General features: G+C 45.2%; 1 protein-coding gene and 1 pseudogene across 2 annotated transcripts; both read left to right on the top strand.

Moving 5' to 3' along the window:
* Positions 1 to 620: 620 nt before the first annotated feature.
* On the top strand, positions 621 to 10,191 carry slc22a15.1.L (solute carrier family 22 member 15 L homeolog). 2 transcript variants are annotated; one of them, NM_001091078.1, is given in 13 exon segments: positions 692 to 760; positions 1,286 to 1,395; positions 6,032 to 6,214; positions 6,314 to 6,446; positions 6,560 to 6,724; positions 7,205 to 7,334; positions 7,427 to 7,639; positions 7,795 to 7,935; positions 8,114 to 8,199; positions 8,280 to 8,400; positions 8,607 to 8,679; positions 9,285 to 9,464; positions 9,625 to 10,191. In NM_001091078.1, coding segments are annotated over 12 exon segments (1,563 nt in total). In that variant the 5' UTR covers positions 692 to 760; positions 1,286 to 1,344; the 3' UTR covers positions 9,712 to 10,191.
* Positions 10,192 to 12,897: 2,706 nt separating this feature from the next.
* LOC108707782 lies at positions 12,898 to 16,590 on the top strand (annotated as a pseudogene).
* The last annotated feature ends 1,131 nt before the right edge of the window (positions 16,591 to 17,721 follow it).

Genomic DNA, 17,721 nt, shown 5'->3' with positions numbered 1-17,721 from the left:
GAGTCCGTGTCTGATACACTCAATACACGGAGGAACAATAGGGGAAGACTTTACTTACATTTCTACCTTTACTTTCCTGTCACTCATCTACTGGCGGAAGTGCAAGTGACACGTAGCGAAACGTCCAGTCACTCACTGACACTTCCGTTATTATTGTGTCTGGAACAGACTGAAGCCAATTATCCGCCCTATTCATCACTGGACTGGAGACATCTGTCTTAGTCCCGCCCCTTCAGCCTCATCTATCATTTCTATTGGATCCAGTCCCGCGAAGGTGTGACCCAAACCCCTCCCCCTTTCTCAGTAAGCCCCACCCTGCCAGGCCTGTCTCACTTTTCTTCAGTGAAATAACCCCACCCCTTTCATCATTGTTACCGCCTCCTGTGACGTCACTGCCCGGAGTAGGAACCGAGAAATGCGTCAAAGCTCCCCTGTTAATGACACAATAGGACGAGGTTATTAGTGAATTGTATTTGCAGTAGGAGACAAGGGATTAACACCGACATTCGATAAGAGGGAAGGGGTTAATACAGCCAGGGGGAGGAGTTAGGGGAGAGATCACGTGTCACAGCCGATCATTTCCTAACGTTGCTGCTTTTCCCGCCCAACCGCTTGACCACGCCCCGTAGGTAAATTGCGCAAATGATAAACGTGTCCTGAGGAAGTAACTGAGACACGCCCCTTGTGGGCGGGACAGTGAGTGGCTGCCGGCTGAGTGAGAGAGTCGGCTCTGTGGGATGAGAGTGCGGGTGGGTTGCAGGTAAGTGTCTGTGGGGGAATGTGACACAGAGGGGCGGGGCTATGTACTGACACGTGGTCTGTGATTTATACATCTGTGTGGGGGGATTATACCGCGGGTTCTTTTTTTGAGGGGAGGGGCTTAATCTTAAAAATATCTGTAACACTCAGTCACGTGCCTGTGCCCCTCCCCCATGTACCCCACACCCCTCCTGGGGCCCCTCCCCCTCTCTCCTACTCTCATTGGTCACTTTCACTGGCCCCGCCCCCTCACTAGAGTGTCAGCTCCATGGACAAAATCTGCTTCTTGCATTTACTTCTTTCTCCCAATTTCCTTTATTTGTCTCTTTATTCCCTATAAATAACATTATTATTATATAAATGATACACAGGTCATGTGACATTAACTCTTTGGGATTCGCTGCTTCATTAATTCATTCCCAGGTCACTATATGTGGATCTGACTGCTGGGGGGTCATTCATGTCCCAGACAGAATATAAATCTGATCTAATAATGACTTTGTCTCCTCCCCCCGCACATGTACAGACAGACGGACACGTCACACACACATGGAGGTGGAGGGGGCGCTGAAGCTGGTGGGGGAGATGGGCGTGTATCAGATCTACCTCTCCTTCCTATTGGCTGTGCTGCTGCAGGTGAGTGGGGGCCGGGATGATAAGAGGGAGCTGATTGGTCACATTTATTACTTGCACAGCCCTAAAATAACTGTCATTACAGGTAGCGATTAGGGACAAACCTCCTCTGAGGCTGCACTTGTTCCACATCTCTGAACAGGCTTAATGCTCTGCTTTATACTCTGCCCTAAATTTTTTTCAAAATGAATCAGTTAATAGTGCTGCTCCGAGAGAATTCTGCACTGAAATCCATTTCTCAAAAGAGCAAACAGATTTTTTTATATTCAATTTTGAAATCTGACATGGGGCTAGACATATTGTCAGTTTCCCAGCTGCCCCCAGTCATGTGACTTGTGCTCTGATAAACTTCAGTCACTCTTTACTGCTGTACTGCAAGTTGGAGTGATATCACCTCCTCCCTTTCCCCCCCAGCAGCCAAACAACAGAACAATGGGAAGGTAACCAGATAACAGCTCCCTAACACAAGATAACAGCTGCCTGGTAGATCTAAGAACAACACTCAATAGAAAAATCCAGGTCTCACTAAAGGTGGCCATACACGGGCCGATAAAAGCTGCCGACAGACTGTGTCGGCAGCTTATTGGCCCGTGTATGGGGGCCCCTGACGGGCTTCCCCGCTTTCGGCCAGATCTCGATCGGATGGGGTTAAAAATCCCGTCGGATCGCGGCCGCATCTGTTCGTTGATGCGGTACCGCGATCCGACCGCCCGTTTGCGAGCGCTAGGATCCGATCGTTGGGCCCTAGGGCCCAACGATCGGATCAGCCCGATATTGCCCACCTCAAGGTGGGCATATCGGAGGGAGATCCGCTCGTTTGGCGACATCGCCAAACGAGCGGATCTATCCGTGTATGGCCACCTTAAGACACATTCAGTTACATTGAGAAGGAAAAACAGCAGCCTGCCAGAAAGCATTTCTCTCCTAAAGTGCAGGCACAAGTCACATGACCAGGGGCAGATGGGAAATTGACAATATGTCTAGCCCCATGTCAGATTTCAAAATTGAATATAAAAAAATCTGTTTGCTCTTTTGAGAAATGGATTTCAGTGCAGAATTCTGCTGGAGCAGCACTATTAACTGATTCATTTTGAAAAAAAACATGTTTTCCGATGACAGGATCCCTTTAACTAATATTAGTCCGGGACATTCACTTTAACCCCTGAAACACTAGAAGCAGAAAGAATCTTCCCAAAGCATCGCCTCTAGTGTAAAGGGCAACTACACCTCTGTTGCTGCACATAAAGGAAACAGTGAAAAGTCCGTGTCCTCTATTAAAACCTAAACATTCAGTGTCATCAACATTACTCCATATAACTGATTTTAAAGAGCAACTAAAGTACAACAATAAATATGGAAAGGGATTAGAACCCAGGAAATTCTAAGGAACACTGTATTATTTACAATACTTTTTAAATTGACGTGGAATAAAGGGATTTAGTGAACAAGTTTCACCTGTTCTACAACCCAATGTAACCGGTTTCTGAATAAAGAACTTCCTGGCAATGCTTTATGTGCAGTGAATTTTTGGGAACAGAACCCAATGTTGAGTCCCAGTGATCGGCCCTGTAGTTGCCCTTTAAGAATGTTCCAGTCTGAGGCCTTGGCAATGGCTCCTCGGGGGTGAGTGGGACGGAATAGGAACAACAGTAACTAATGACAGAGAATATACAGAGTCTGTTTGAAAAACATATAGAGATTTGGGATCAGAGAAGGCGTGTCCTGCTTCCTGGAATCACCTGTATTGTGCAGGTCACTTTTAGACTGAGCTGGGGGCAAATAAACCCAAGACTTATGTAACAAAGCTGATTGTGCTGCTCTGTAATTGCTGCTCTTATATTCACTTCTCTATTCCATGTGATCAACGACGTATTTACATTGTATCACTGAAGCACATTAATCAGTTTTTATTGTGTAATTAACAGCTGATTTATTACTAACACTCAGGGGCACATTTACCAAGGATCGAAGTGAATATTCGAATTGGAAAACTTCGAATTTCAAAGTAATTTTTGGGTACTTCAACCATCGAATAGGCCAAATTCGACTTCGATTTGAAGTGAAAATGCTTTGACTATTCAACCATTCGATAATCAAAGTAATGTCTCTTTAAAAAACGTCAACTTCGCAACCTTAAACCTGCCGAATTGCTATGTTAGCCTATGGGGACCTCTTAGAACATATGGCCAACATTTGGCTAAGTTTTTAGAAGTCGAAGTGAAATCATACGATCGTACGATGTTAAAAATCCTACGAATTCGACTTTGAATGTCGAACTAGCCTATTCGATGGTCGAATTTTGAAGTTTTTTGCACTTATAAATCTGCCCCTCACTGTGTAATGTATATTATCACTATTTATTAGATATTATCACTATGTATTAGATATGATCGCTATGTATTAGATATTATCACTATTTATTAGATATTATCATTATTTATTAGATATTATCACTATTAGATATGATCACTATTTATTAGATATTATCACTATTAGATATGATCACTATTTATTAGATATGATCACTATTTATTAGATATGATCACTATTTATTAGATATGATCACTATTAGATATGATCACTATTTATTAGATATGATCACTATTTATTAGATATTATCACTATTAGATATTATAACTATTAGATATGATCACTATTTATTAGATATCATCACTATTAGATATTATCACTATTAGATATGATCACTATGTATTAGATATGATCACTATTTATTAGATATGATCACTATATATTAGATATGATCACTATTTATTAGATATGATCACCATTTATTAGATATAATCACCATTTATTAGATATGATCACTATTTATTAGATATGATCACCATTTATTAGATATTATCACTATTAGATATGATCAATATATATTAGATATGATCACTATTTATTAGATATGATCGGTATGTATTAGATATTATCACTATTTATTAGATATTATCACTATTAGATATGATCACTATTTATTAGATATGATCACTATTTATTAGATATGATCACCATTTATTAGAAATAATCACCATTTATTAGATATGATCACTATTTATTAGATATACTCACCATTTATTAGATATTATCACTATTAGATATGATCAATATATATTAGATATGATCACTATTTATTAGATATGATCGTTATGTATTAGATATTATCACTATTTATTAGATATTATCACTATTAGATATGATCACTATTTATTAGATATGATCACTATTTATTAGATATGATCACCATTTATTAGAAATAATCACCATTTATTAGATATGATCACTATTTATTAGATATACTCACCATTTATTAGATATTATCACTATTAGATATGATCAATATATATTAGATATGATCACTATTTATTAGATATGATCGGTATGTATTAGATATTATCACTATTTATTAGATATTATCACTATTAGATATGATCGGTATGTATTAGATATTATCACTATTTATTAGATATTATCACTATTAGATATGATCACTATTTATTAGATATGATCACTATTTATTAGATATGATCACTATTTATTAGATATGATCACCATTTATTAGAAATAATCACCATTTATTAGATATGATCACTATTTATTACATATGATCACCATTTATTAGATATAATCACTATTAGATATTATCACTATTAGATATGATCACTATATATTAGATATGATCACTATGTATTAGATATGATCACTATTTATTAGATACTATCACTATATATTAGATATGATCACTATTTATTAGATATTATCACTATTGGATATTAGCCAGACCAGCGGCAGCTCTGTTGTGTGTTTGTTTAGAAGTAAAACCTGGGGGGGGGGGACAGGAGAAGATGAAGATTTGGGGTGTATGAGTGAGCTGAGGGGTTAAGGGTGAAGTTGAATGGTAAGAGAATATGACTGGGGGAAGAGAAGCTGACTGGGGTGTGTGGGAGGAGCTGATATAGAGGGAAAGGCGGAAATAAAGCTGGACAGAGACGCAAAGATCTGATCGTGGATTTGTACGATTTTCGGACCGTGTGCGGAGAGTCCCGACATTTTTTCGTCCGGTGGAGATCGGTCTTTCAGACGATTGGACAGGTTAAAAGATTTCTGTCCGAAAAATAAAAAATCAGACGGCTCACACTTCAGCAATTGTGCTACAACTTAACTGGTTTATTGGAGATCTCCACATCTTTGGAGGGAGGTTGTACCTCTGTAACGTCGTGTGCAGACCTCCAGTAAATCAGTTAAGTTGTAGCACAATTGCTGAAGTGTGAGCCGTCTGATTTTTTATTTTTCTCATGGAATATTGAAAGCTATTCATGCAGCAAGGTTTCCGGATAGAGCAGCACAACATTCATATCTCAGTCTTTTGTACTATTGTGTATTGGTAAAAGATTTCTATCGGCTGATCAGATCTTTGTGTCTATGGGCAGATTTAGACTTCAGGTAATGAAGGATCAGGAGAGGGAGAATAAAGCTGATTGGATGGACATGAAGGAGAAGATGATGCTGGTGGGGGTTGGAGGAGAAGCTGTTTGGAGGGGTTGGGGCAGAATGAGATGATAGTCGGGGGGTTGGGGCAGAAGGCAGTGTATCGGGAAACATATTAATGTTGTACAAACCAATGGTTCCCCAGCTTTATTCTGCAACAGAAGCAATCCTTATAACCATACTTGGGGTGACCCCCCCATACCACTGGGTGAATGACAGTTTCGTAGCCAATGGGAGTCAGAGGAACGAGTATGGGGGGCAATTACCTGCAGAGGGACAACATCAATATCTGGTCTTTGATGGAAACTTCACCTCCATTGTTTCAGAGGTAGGTACCCCTGACTGAACCCCACATTTCCCTCATACCCCCAGTGACCCCCTGGTACCCCCCTCACTCTCCTGCTTTCCCATTGCACTGGGTTTCCAGTGGTTCCTAGTGGGAGGGGCCGCGTACGAGGTCGGTGTCTCCAGCTCGGTGTATTTCGGAGGAGTTCTCATCGGGGTGATCTGCTTCGGGCAACTGTCGGACCGGTTTGGCAGGAAGCCTGTGTATGTGACGGGTAAGTGACAGGGAGAGGCAGGAGCCAGGGGTGGGGGTGGCACGCTGAGGGTGCAGGGGGTTGCGGCTCGGCTGGGAGATGCTATTGGCCACTTTATCTTTTGTTTCCTGCAGGTCTGGCTCTAGAGGTGACGTTTGCGGTGATGAACGCACTGACCCCCATATTCTCTATGTTTCTGATCACGAGGTTCCTCGTTGGCGTCATGAATGGGGGAATGTCGCTCGTGGCTTTTGTGTTGCTCAATGAGTGTATTGGCTCCTCCTACTGGGCAATTGCTGGTAATGCTCCTTATTTCCCTCTATCAATCATCTCATGGCTCCTCCCTGTCCTCTCATTCGCTCTCCATCTTCCCTGTTCTGGCATCACACACTGAGCCCCCTCTGGGTTCCTCCCAAGTTTTGTATTTTACCTCTTCAGAAATATTTTGCTACTAATGCCTCTTCTTTAGGGCCAGTCATGTGCTGCTGCATTGTGTTGTTGGCAGTCTCAGGGGCTGCTGCATTGGGATGTTGGCAGCCTCAGGGGCTGTTGTATTGTGATGTTGGCAGCCTCAGGTGCTAGAGTCCTGCCCAGCTACCTCAGTAGACTGTACCCCCATTATCCCTGTGATGCCCAATACCCCTTCTTGTGTCCCATCTCAGAGCTGCTCATTGGCTCAGTACTCAGAACCCTTAGTTCATGATGGAGGATGCTGGGATTTGTAGTCTAACAACATCACTTATTTGCCCCATGTTATAATGGCTGTTCTGTTCCCACAGGCTCACTGGGTTCGATGTGCTTTGCTGTGGGCATTGCCCAGTTTGCCCTGATTGGCTATTTTATCCGCTCCTGGAGGCTCCTGGCTGTGCTGGTGAATGTACAAGGGGCAGGAGTGCTGGCGCTGTCACTGTGAGTAAAAGTGGGGGAGTGTCTGTATTTGGGCCACACCCCTGAGTGGGCGGGCATGTGAATATGATCATGTGTTTTGCTGTTGGTGCCAGTTGTATCCCCGAGTCCCCCCGCTGGTTATACGCTCAGGGGCGTCTGCACGAGGCACAGGAATCATTAGTCTCTCTGGGACGTCGGAACCGCAAGAAGTTCACTTCATTCACACTCCGCCCACGGCAGAAAGACTCCACCCACAGCGCCAACATCATCACCATATACAGTAATAGCATCCTGCGGCATCGCACACTCGTCATGATGTGGGTCTGGTACGTACAGAACAGGCTCCTCCTCCTGCCCTTTTATTTACCCCTCTCTATAAGTAGCACCAGACTGCTCAGGGTTAATTATCCCACAATCCTCTTCTCCAGCCTCTAACTGACTCCCCCCAGCACCCCATAATTCTCCCTATTGTGTAGCGCAGGTTTGTGTGCAGCCTGGTCTATTATGGGCTCACGCTCAGCTCAGGGGACCTGGGAGGGGACATCTACCTGAATCTGGCGCTGTCTGGCCTGGCCGAACTCCCCGCGTACCCCCTGTGTATGTACCTCATCAACCACAAGAGGTGAGCGACTGGGGGGGACCAGGACAGGGGGCAGGGGGGACAGTGGGAAAGGATATAAGAGGGTGTGGGGGACAGCGGGGGAGGATATAAGAGGGCAAGGGGGGCATCGGGGGAGGATATATGAGAGTGGGGGTCTCGCAGGAGAGATTATAACATGCAAGTGTCACATGTCTCTCAGAGTTGGCCGCCGGAGGTCTCTGGCCGGATTCCTGTTCCTCGGGGGCGGATCTTGTCTGCTCATTATGTTGGTTCCTGGGAAGGAAGGTAAAATCTGTTCTGGACATGAGATTTAATGACACAAGGGATTGTGGGTAACCAGCAGTTCTTCTCTCTCCCGCCCTCAGGTTCGGGGCCCCTCTCGGTACTGAACAGCCAGACCCTGTCTCTCCTGGGGAAGCTGAACATCAGCGCCTCCTTCAACATTGTCTATATTTATAGCTCGGAGCTGTATCCCACCTGTGTCAGGTACTGATACCCCTGAGTGTTACCCAGCATTCCCTGCTCCTCATTCACACCATAGGGAAGTGCTCCTCCCACTCATTCATGTACCCCCTTAGTGCTCTCTCTTTAGTACGGACCCCAGGCCATTAGTGGGTGCATTTCCCCAGCCTTGTTTATTAGGGGCAAATACACTGGGGCAGCACAACCCGACTTATGTCTCTTCTTTTCAGGAACCTGGGGATGGGCGTCTGCTCCATGTTCTCTCGCATTGGGGGGATCATCGCCCCATTTATCCCAGCGCTGGTAAGTCCATTTGCCGCATTCTTGTCTCAACATACAGAACTGGATACAAAGGTCCTTGTGTCAGTGGTACCTGCGGGGGGGGGGGGTATTTGGTGCAAATCACTTGTCTGTTCCTGGGGAGTAACAATGGCACCTGCAGTGAGTATTCTCTGTACTCTGTATAGTGCCACAAGGTGGAGCTTCTTCTGTTCACTGTGGGGGCGGGGTTTAACCACGCACTAACATTGCACAGAAGCAAGCCCCACCCCCTGGGTTCCTGAAGAAGGCAGAGATCAATGAGGGAAGGTAGAAGTGCCAGGTCTTTATATAACGGGAGGGGGTATTAATATTAGGAGCTGCCATTATTACTCCCATCCCAGGAGCCTCCTGAATTTCCCATCATGCCCCTGTACCATTGTCCATTCAGTATAACAATATACTATTCCTGTGTAATGTTGCTTTCCCTTGTGTTAGATTGCAAGCTCTTATGGACAGGTGTCTCTATAACACATGCAGCTGCTCTGGGTACACGTCTCGTCTCTGTAGGTGGGGGTTCAGTAATGGGGAGGGGTGCCTGTAAATTGCCTGTAGCTATGGGGGTATTTACTCTGCTTTATTGCCCCTAGCGTTCAGTGCACTGGGCCCTCCCATTCATTGTGTTTGGTGCTGCGGGTGTCTCGGCCGGGCTCCTCAGCCTCTTCTTACCCGAAACCCTAAATGTTCCCCTCCCAGAGACCCTGGGGGACCTGCAAGTGACCTCATACCGACGCCTGGAAACAAATGGGGAGCTGATGCTGCACCGTCACGTAAGTTGGGTGAATTGTTTAATTGGGTGGGCGGAGAGAGAGATCCTCAGGGGCGGGGCTCCTTCCTGTTTGTTTTCTTTCTCTATTGCCCAGGGAATAATCTTAATTTCCTACCCCAGCCTGACTGCCAATCCAATTTCTGTCTGTGTTGTGTGTGCAGGAGGAGCCTGGAGCCTTCACCAATGGGAGCAGTGAGGAGGAGGAGGAGGAGCTTGATGTAATGATGGAGAGCCAATCTCTGCTCTGAGCAGCAAGTGGAATTTGAGGAACATCCCTGAAACGGCATCCCATGGTGCTCTGGGGCAGGGCATAGTGTAGGCAGTGCCAGGGGAAGACGAGTGTCTGGGGCGGGTCCCAATGGACAGGGAGGAGCCGGAGTCATGGCAACGACACATTGTATAAGCCAATGTCTGATGGAATAAACCATTGGAGATGTGGGGGGGGGGAGCCAGAGAGACTCAGGGGTTCAGTGCAATAGACAAGAATTTATTTGGGCTTTATATTGGGGGGCTCCGGGATTATAGGGCCCAGGGCACAAGCAATATTAATAGATCCTGCTGGGCGGGACTTCTGTCTGGTTCTGTGTGTCTGTACTTGTGGGGTTCAGGCACCAGACTTCACTGTCGCACATCAGGGACCCCCATATACTGCAACTGTCACACCTGAACTGGGGGGTCCCACCCACAACACATGGGGGATGAGAATAATAAAATACCAATTTGTAATACTTCATGTCCATCATTTATAAGAAATATTCTGTGTCTGTGCCCAACGTAGATCAGATGTGGGGGGATCAGTATTGGGCGGGGGGGAACCAGTTCAGCCAAACACATGGGCAGGTTATGGGGGGCCTCGGATATTCAGCCAACACCCAGGGTCCAGCAGGAGTAGTCAGTTGTGTCTGGTGCAGCCTCCCTGCAGAGGTGGTACAGGAACAGCTGATGTTCTCAGGTGGGTTATTTGTCTCCATTTTACTGATGTGAGTGCGGGGGTGTAAGTGGGAGTGAGTGTGAGTGAGTGTGGGAGTGTAAGTCAGAATCGAAACTCAATAGGTTAAATCTGCGCTCAGTCCAAGGGTGATACGGAAATATAAGCTGCACCTACAGGTATGTTTGGTAAATGGATCCACTTATCCACGTGTCAATAAGTTCAAAGGGGATGAAAGGTGCGCCGGAAATAAAATGGAGGTTCCTATAGGAAGACTAAGGGGCAAATTCACTAAGATGCGAAGTTGCGCCAGGCGCAACTTCGCCGCACTTCACCAGGCGTAGTTTCGCCAGCGCTTCGCAAATTCACTAAAATCCGAAGTTGCGCACAGGGGTAGCGTAATTTGCATACGGCGTGAAATTCAAATTTCAATGGAGGAACACGTATCTGCACTACAAATGCCTAGAAAACCTTCAAATCAGCAAATAAAATGTTATTTTGCCCTACACATGTGCCCACTGTCTAGGTAAGTTGCCATGAGTCAGGAAATGTAGGGGGGAGGAGGGGAGCCCCAAAAATTTTTTCCATCTTTTTCAGCCTATCAGCCATCATGTAGAAAACACGCCAGCGTTTTTTGGGACTTAGAAAAAATTTTGGCTTTTTTTTAAACAATCCCTATCTACTCTATTGCGCTTCGCCTGGTCTGAGGTGGCGAAGGAAGTCTGGCGTAAAAGGTAGCGTTCAGTACACTGCGCAAGTTAGTGAATTTGCGTAGTTACGTCGCTAGCGAAAATTCGCCAGACGTAAGGGTGCGAAGTAACACTAGCGAATCTACGCCAGCGCTCATTAGTGAATTTGCGCAGTAACGAAAATGCCAAACGCTAGCGAACTAACGCTAGCGTTCGGCGCTTCGCGCCTTAGTGAATTTGCCCCAAAGGCTCTATGGTGTAATATCCTTTGTACACAGAGCTGATATTTTACGTCAAGTCTACTCACACTTGAGAAGATTTCAAGCAGCCGGCCATGTGCCTTCTTTCTATAGGGACTGCAATACAACTAATGAGCAGCAGATGGCGATTTGTCCCACAAGCCACTCCAAGCGCTGGAATGAAGTTGAAGGAGTCGATCCAGCAGCAGCAGCAGCAGGTACAAAACGAGGGTCAGTTCACTCTACTCCTCTTCTACCTGCTGCTGGCGAAGGCCGAGTGTTGTTATACAGGTCATTGAACTCCGAGGTAACTTCTAATATCCTCATATTTTACAACTGGGGGTACTTTATTTATTATAATACACAAATTTCAGTGAGTCATGTGACAGAAATGACATCAGAACTCACCGTTTATAACTGATGACATCAGAACTCACCGTTTATAAGGATATAATTTACAGGATATTCATGGCTTTTGTGTATTATATATATATAGAGGACAGTTTGTCTCATTACACACTCGTTTGCACTATTATTCACTCTGATGTATATGTGAGGGTTCCCCCAGTATAAGGAATGTTCGCCACGTATGACACACTGAGACCAATGGCATGGAACATGTTAAAGGGGAGGAGCCATAGGTGAATGGAGACCCCGCCTCTGGCGTTTAGTATGACACAATGTTGTGTGTATTATTGTGGAGCTGCTGTGTGTTAGTGTCTGTTACTGGATTTATAGGCCCTGAGGAATAATCCACATTCTATAATATTATATATTTGCTCTGGTGTCTCTTTCGCTATATTTGGTGCCGTTTCTACCCAAAACTCATTGTATTCCCAATTTATTCATGATGAGCCCCAAGGAGACTCGGCCCAGGCCTAAGCTCAGTCCCCTAATAAAGAGGGTCACAAACCCAACGGCCACTGAAGTCTCGTACAGATGAAATTAATTCCTGTACATTTTCAATCTCAGACTCAACACAGAACATTCCAAATCTTATTGCTGCTGCCGCCTGGCGCTGAGCGAACATTAAAGGGAAAGAATTAAAAAAAAATGAAGCAATATATGAAAATACCATTTTTATGAAAAAACAGTGTCTGACCACAATAGTAATTCTAATTTGTATTCTTCCTTTAGCTGTAGGAGATCTCACTGACAACTGCTGTATTATTTCTATGGCACGGGACTTGGGCTATTTGTAGGGCCATCGTTAGCCTTTCCCTGCAGCAGACTGTCCCTGAGCTGACATTTAGGGACAAATTTACTAAACAGTGTAAATTCGCCAGCGACAGCTTCACAGGCAGCGCAACACTTCGCCAGGTGAAAATTCGCTCAGACAACGCTAATTTACTAACATAACAAGTTGTGTCCAGGGCGCGGAACGCTGGCAAAGTTGCGCTAGCGTTAATTTGGCAAGCAAAGCGAAGTTGCGCTAGTGTTGGCTAATTTGCATACGGCGGGAAATTATAAAGTTGAATGGACGTATATGTTGCAGCAAATACATTACACAAGCCCTGGAAACCTTAATAAAATAAACTAGTTGTTGTATTGCCCTACACATGAGCCCGTGTATAGTTTATGAGCCACATGTTAGGAAATGTAGGGGGGAAGCCAGTTACCCTCAAAAAAATGACGATCTTTTGCAGCCTGTCACCCTGACAAAGGAAATGAGGCCAGCGTTTTTTGGGACTACATTTTTAGGAAGTCCTATCTCCTCTATTGCACTTCCCCTGGTCTGAGGTGGTGAAGACAAGTCTGGCGCAAGAGCTAACGTTCAGTAAAATCCACATCTTAGTAAATTTGGGCAGTTACGTCCTTTGCCAGAGCGTAACTTCGCCGGCTGATTGAGTGTGAATGAGCGCCAGGGTCAGTCTCTTTCGCTAGTGAAGTTACACCTGCGCCTGTTAGTAAATCAGCAAAGTACCAGAATGACATCACACTGGCAAAGTTTCGCCAATATTAGTCACTTTGGCCTTTAGTAAATTTGCCCGTTAGCCTTTCCCTGCAGCAGACTGTCCCTGAGCTGACATTTAGCCTTTCCCTGCAGCAGACTCTGAGCTGACATTTAGCAATCAAACCTGTCCATCGCTGACACTGAGCTGTAATAATAAACGTGACCGTTTCAGCCAATGAGCAGCCTGTCTCTCTGTTCCTCCGACTGCTCATTGGCTCAGGATCAGCCAGAATTACTGGCTCAGTGGATTACACTCCAATGGGGAAGGCGCACCCTGCACCCCCGTATTCAGGTACACGTGAGACTGCATGTCTGGGCATCACGCATTGCAAGTTACATGCTCCCCTTATCCCATGCTCTCTGAATGGTCCCCAACTCTGTTTGTCAGTGTATTGCACCCACTGTTTGTATGTGCAGTGTCCCCTGGTGTGCAACTCTTTATATTGTTACAGAGCCGTTATAATTAACACTCATAGGGTCTCAGGTAGCCAGAGGAGCTAAAGAAATTGGTCCCTCCCCTGAAGAGCTTACAGTCTTCTCTAGACAAATGTATTAAGATAGTCACAATGTGGAGGTCACAATGTACATTGCTCAGCCCCTGGTGCCGTTTATTCAATGTGACAATTATATTAGACATGGGATGGGACACGGATACTTGATTTTGGGATGTCATATGTGTTTCCATGCTCCATAGTAGTAAATAGGTACAGAACCTGGATTTGCTTTCTTCTCCTGTGCTGCTCTCTTTCCCATGGTTAGAGGGGTGGGAAGTAAAGGGAATACGAGTTCTGTGGGTACTTGAGGAACGGTGGATTCACTCACCCAGGGTGAGGTTTATGTAGCAATTCCATTTACCTGTGTAGGTAGGTAGGGCTGGGAAACCTCCTGTAGTCATACTTTAGAGACATATTCTTCCCCAGTACCATTTTGGTTTCAATGATACCTGAAAAGCTGCACCAGTGGCTGGAGATAGAGCAGTTCCAGAAGAGCACTCCCCACTGGCACGACAATGGCATCAACATCAAGGGGGACCTGGTGCCCGCCCGGGTCATACATGTCTTCTTGGAACACCTTTATAGGGCTATCACTTTCTGCAGCCTCTCTGGTAAGGGTTAACATTCACAAAGCTCAACCTACCTACCACATAATCTTGAGTAGGTGTGTTTGCATAGTATGCCACTATTCTGAGTGTGAGTGTACGATGTGTGCCTATATTTACTATACGTCAGGCTGCTTAGTGTTGAACCTCTCTCTGCTCTTCAGACAAGGTGAATGTGCTAGAGTCCTTTGGCCCCTCCATGAGGTTGAACGTGGAGAACTCCGAGCAGATGGTTGAGATGAAGCTGGTGCCTGTGGTTGAAGTTCCTGGATACTGGCCTAGGAAAGCACAGTGGCCCCAGTTCTTTAAACAATGGCCATCAAGGGAGAGAATACAGTGTGTCAATGTACCAGCTGACTAATATGAAATGTTGTGGTAGAGACTATAAATACCCTCTGCCCAGGACGTGGCACCTACAATAGTCATGGATTTCCACCAGGGTGGAAGATGACGAGGAAATTAGCTTGTGGCTTGAGGTAGATGTAAGTCATCAGCAAACCATGAACAGCCGTATCTAAGATGTTGGTGCACCATAGAATTATGCAGACAAGACAGCTGAGGTGTATGGATACTGTTACAGTTTGAGGTACCCATGGACCTCTGTAGGTAAGACAATTGGCTGTTGGGTGGGGTGGAACCAACAGGAGTTAGGATAGCTGGGGTATTTAGATTATCATGATATCTGAGGTTACATCTGTGCATCTTTCTATCTGTTTCATTTATCACTTCATCTTTACTATTTTTTTCCTAATTACCCTGCCCCCCAACATCATTAGTCATTTGGCTTTGACCTCCTCGCTCAGTCCAATTACCACTGGCAGCTATCTTTTCTGAGAGGAGAGCGCCTCCTGTTGGAGGGAATGGATGAGGATGGCGGGTGCCGGATGAAGTGCTATTGGGCTGTTCGTCAGATGAAGGAGGATGTTTGGTGTCCAGGGAATCACCCAGTTATCAACTCTCACCATCTACAGGTCTGTATCCAAAGGACTACATTAAACCTCTCAGAATAGGGAACCCCAGATCCAGTCCTTTGTGGCCCCAGCAGACTCTCAGGGTATCTTTGTTGTGTCTGATGTTCCAACATAGCACAATATGTCTCTTGCCTTTGCTTGAGGAGATGCAGATGGATCCTTGAGGAGAAGACTTCATAGGAACCCTAGAACAGGGCAGAACAGGCTACGATGATAGAATTGGAATGACCATGTTACCCTGGTAATTCCATAGATTAATGTCTGAGATTTGTACCAAATGGCTAATATTGAACCTCTCACTGGGGCAATGGTGTTGTCATAATGAGTATTTTGGAGTCTCTCAACAATATATCTCTTTTTTTGCAGATGATTTTCCTTTGGGCCAGTGAGAGGCATACTTCAGCTAAAGTCTGGAAGGACCTGGGTCAATGTTTCTTGCACATCGTTAGGAGACTCCAGAAATGTGCCAGGCAGCGATTTCTTTGTCCGAAGTGCAAACCTCCTGAAATATGCCGAAACAGCTCCGTTGGATGCCCTGGCTGATAAGCTGAGCCGCTTCCTTCAGAACCCATCTCTAAACAGTTCCTTAGGCCAAGGTGCCTCCTCCTCCGTGTGCTCATTCTGCCCTAAGACCTTTCCCTCTGTTTACATATTAGGCCGAAAGGGGACAGGTGTGTTTTGGTTGAAGTACCTCCCTGTGGCTGTGGAACCAGCAACCCACCTACAATTATAGAGGCCACGTGCTCCCACAATAGAAATGCCTTGAGAAAGGACTAGTCTTCTACCCACTCTGGCCAACCCAGAGGAACAAGAATCTATTATAGACCACTCCTCCGATGCTCAGATATCTCCAACTCTTATATAGGCCACTCCTTTTCTAGATCTGCCCTGGTGGAACAAGAATGTGACTACACTGAAAGAGGCCACTTCCCCAATTACCAACTGCTCCAATGGAACAAAAATAGCAAATATACATGAATATGGGCCCTTCTTCCTACATGGGCTGCACAGAAGGAACAAGAATCCCACTGGCATTTATTAAACTTCTCCTGCTTCACCTGCTAGAGCGGCCCCAGGTGCCCAAGAAATCTTATTTCCATAACTTTATCCTACTTATCCTCTTCTTCAAAGTAAACATATGTAGTGGATCAGAGAAATCCTTCTCCTGTTTTTCTGCCTGTGACATCATTCAGCCCAGTTACAGGCTGGAGAGCCATCCGATTGGCTGGGTGCCCCAGTGCAGCCTTGGGAGAGAGGGTGTGCCTGAAAGTGATGTGAAAGATCCAGCCAGAACCAAGTCTTGTGAAACTGTCCAAGCTGTTGAATCTGTGGGAATACAGAAAGAGCTCATCCTGTTCCCTGCCAATCTGCTAGAGACTCAAAGGGAGAAAGGTGCCACTGGTGAGATTGATCCTGCTGCAGAGCTGCCTGTAATCTCCAGTGTGAATTCCTCTGAGAGCACCCCGGTGAGTGAGCCACCCAAGGGAAGATACTGGCACGAATACAAGCGTGGGGCCCAAATTTGAAGACAGGTCTTGTGCATTTACCTGCTACGTGGTAGCGGCTGCTAAGTTCCAAAGGGAGAGGTACTTTGGTAAAAGGTAGCACTACCTGGGGTATAAGAGCTCTGGGGAAGGGACATTCTATTTGAACTGTACTTTGTGGTTATTAACTTTGATAATAAAAAGGAGAGTGAGAGTGATACCTAATAGTGAGTTAGGTAGGTCTCACGCGTCCCCAGTGCAGGAGTGTATTGTGTATTAGATTGCCCAAGTCCACTATTGTGTTTATATAAAGTTTATATCTGTTTCATTTGCAAACTGTGTGTTTTATTTGTCCTAGTGGAAGTTCCCTGAGGTGTGCTCCTCAGTGTTCCCTCGGTGGAGGCACTGCACTGTAAATCTCAGTTCCCAGTACTTTTCATATGCAAAAGGGACTCAGGGCCCCTGGATTGCCAAGGGTTAATTGTGATTTAAAGAGACACTAACCAAAATAGGGTTACACATATAATAGGAATTACTGTACACTTCTGCCAACAAGGGTCATATGGTGTTCAACACATTACTTTCAATTGGAATATATAAGACAGGTGTCCATCTGTAAGCTCCACCCATGAGGAACCTGACACGCCATTCCACTGACATGCTCTTAACTGGGGAATCATCTTCTACTGCACCAAACTTTTCTCCATGCCCCATTCCCATATAAATTGTGTCTCATATTAAAAAGATACAACGGCACAGTCATTTTGGAAACAGGACAAGCTCAAGGCCTTAGGAAAGCCGAGTTGTACAAGTAACGGGAGCCTCCCTACAGATATAGGATCTGGCCAAGTTGGGGATGTTCACACTGGATAAGAACCTCTAAAGGAGATTCAA

The sequence above is a fragment of the Xenopus laevis genome, chromosome 2L, assembly GCF_017654675.1.
Source record: "Xenopus laevis strain J_2021 chromosome 2L, Xenopus_laevis_v10.1, whole genome shotgun sequence".
NCBI lineage: Eukaryota > Metazoa > Chordata > Amphibia > Anura > Pipidae > Xenopus > Xenopus laevis.
The sequence above is the reverse complement of the archived record's forward strand: the minus strand, read 5'-3'. Positions and strand labels throughout refer to the sequence as shown.

Bases quoted from the DNA above. Each gene is read 5' to 3' on its own strand.
- slc22a15.1.L (XM_018244953.2), top strand. From the start codon at position 1,309: ATGGAGGTGGAGGGGGCGCTGAAGCTGGTGGGGGAGATGGGCGTGTAT. The intron at 6,447-6,559 runs GTAAGTGACAGG...TGTTTCCTGCAG, and splicing joins GAAGCCTGTGTATGTGACGG to GTCTGGCTCTAGAGGTGACG. The intron at 9,465-9,624 runs GTAAGTTGGGTG...TTGTGTGTGCAG, and splicing joins AGCTGATGCTGCACCGTCAC to GAGGAGCCTGGAGCCTTCAC.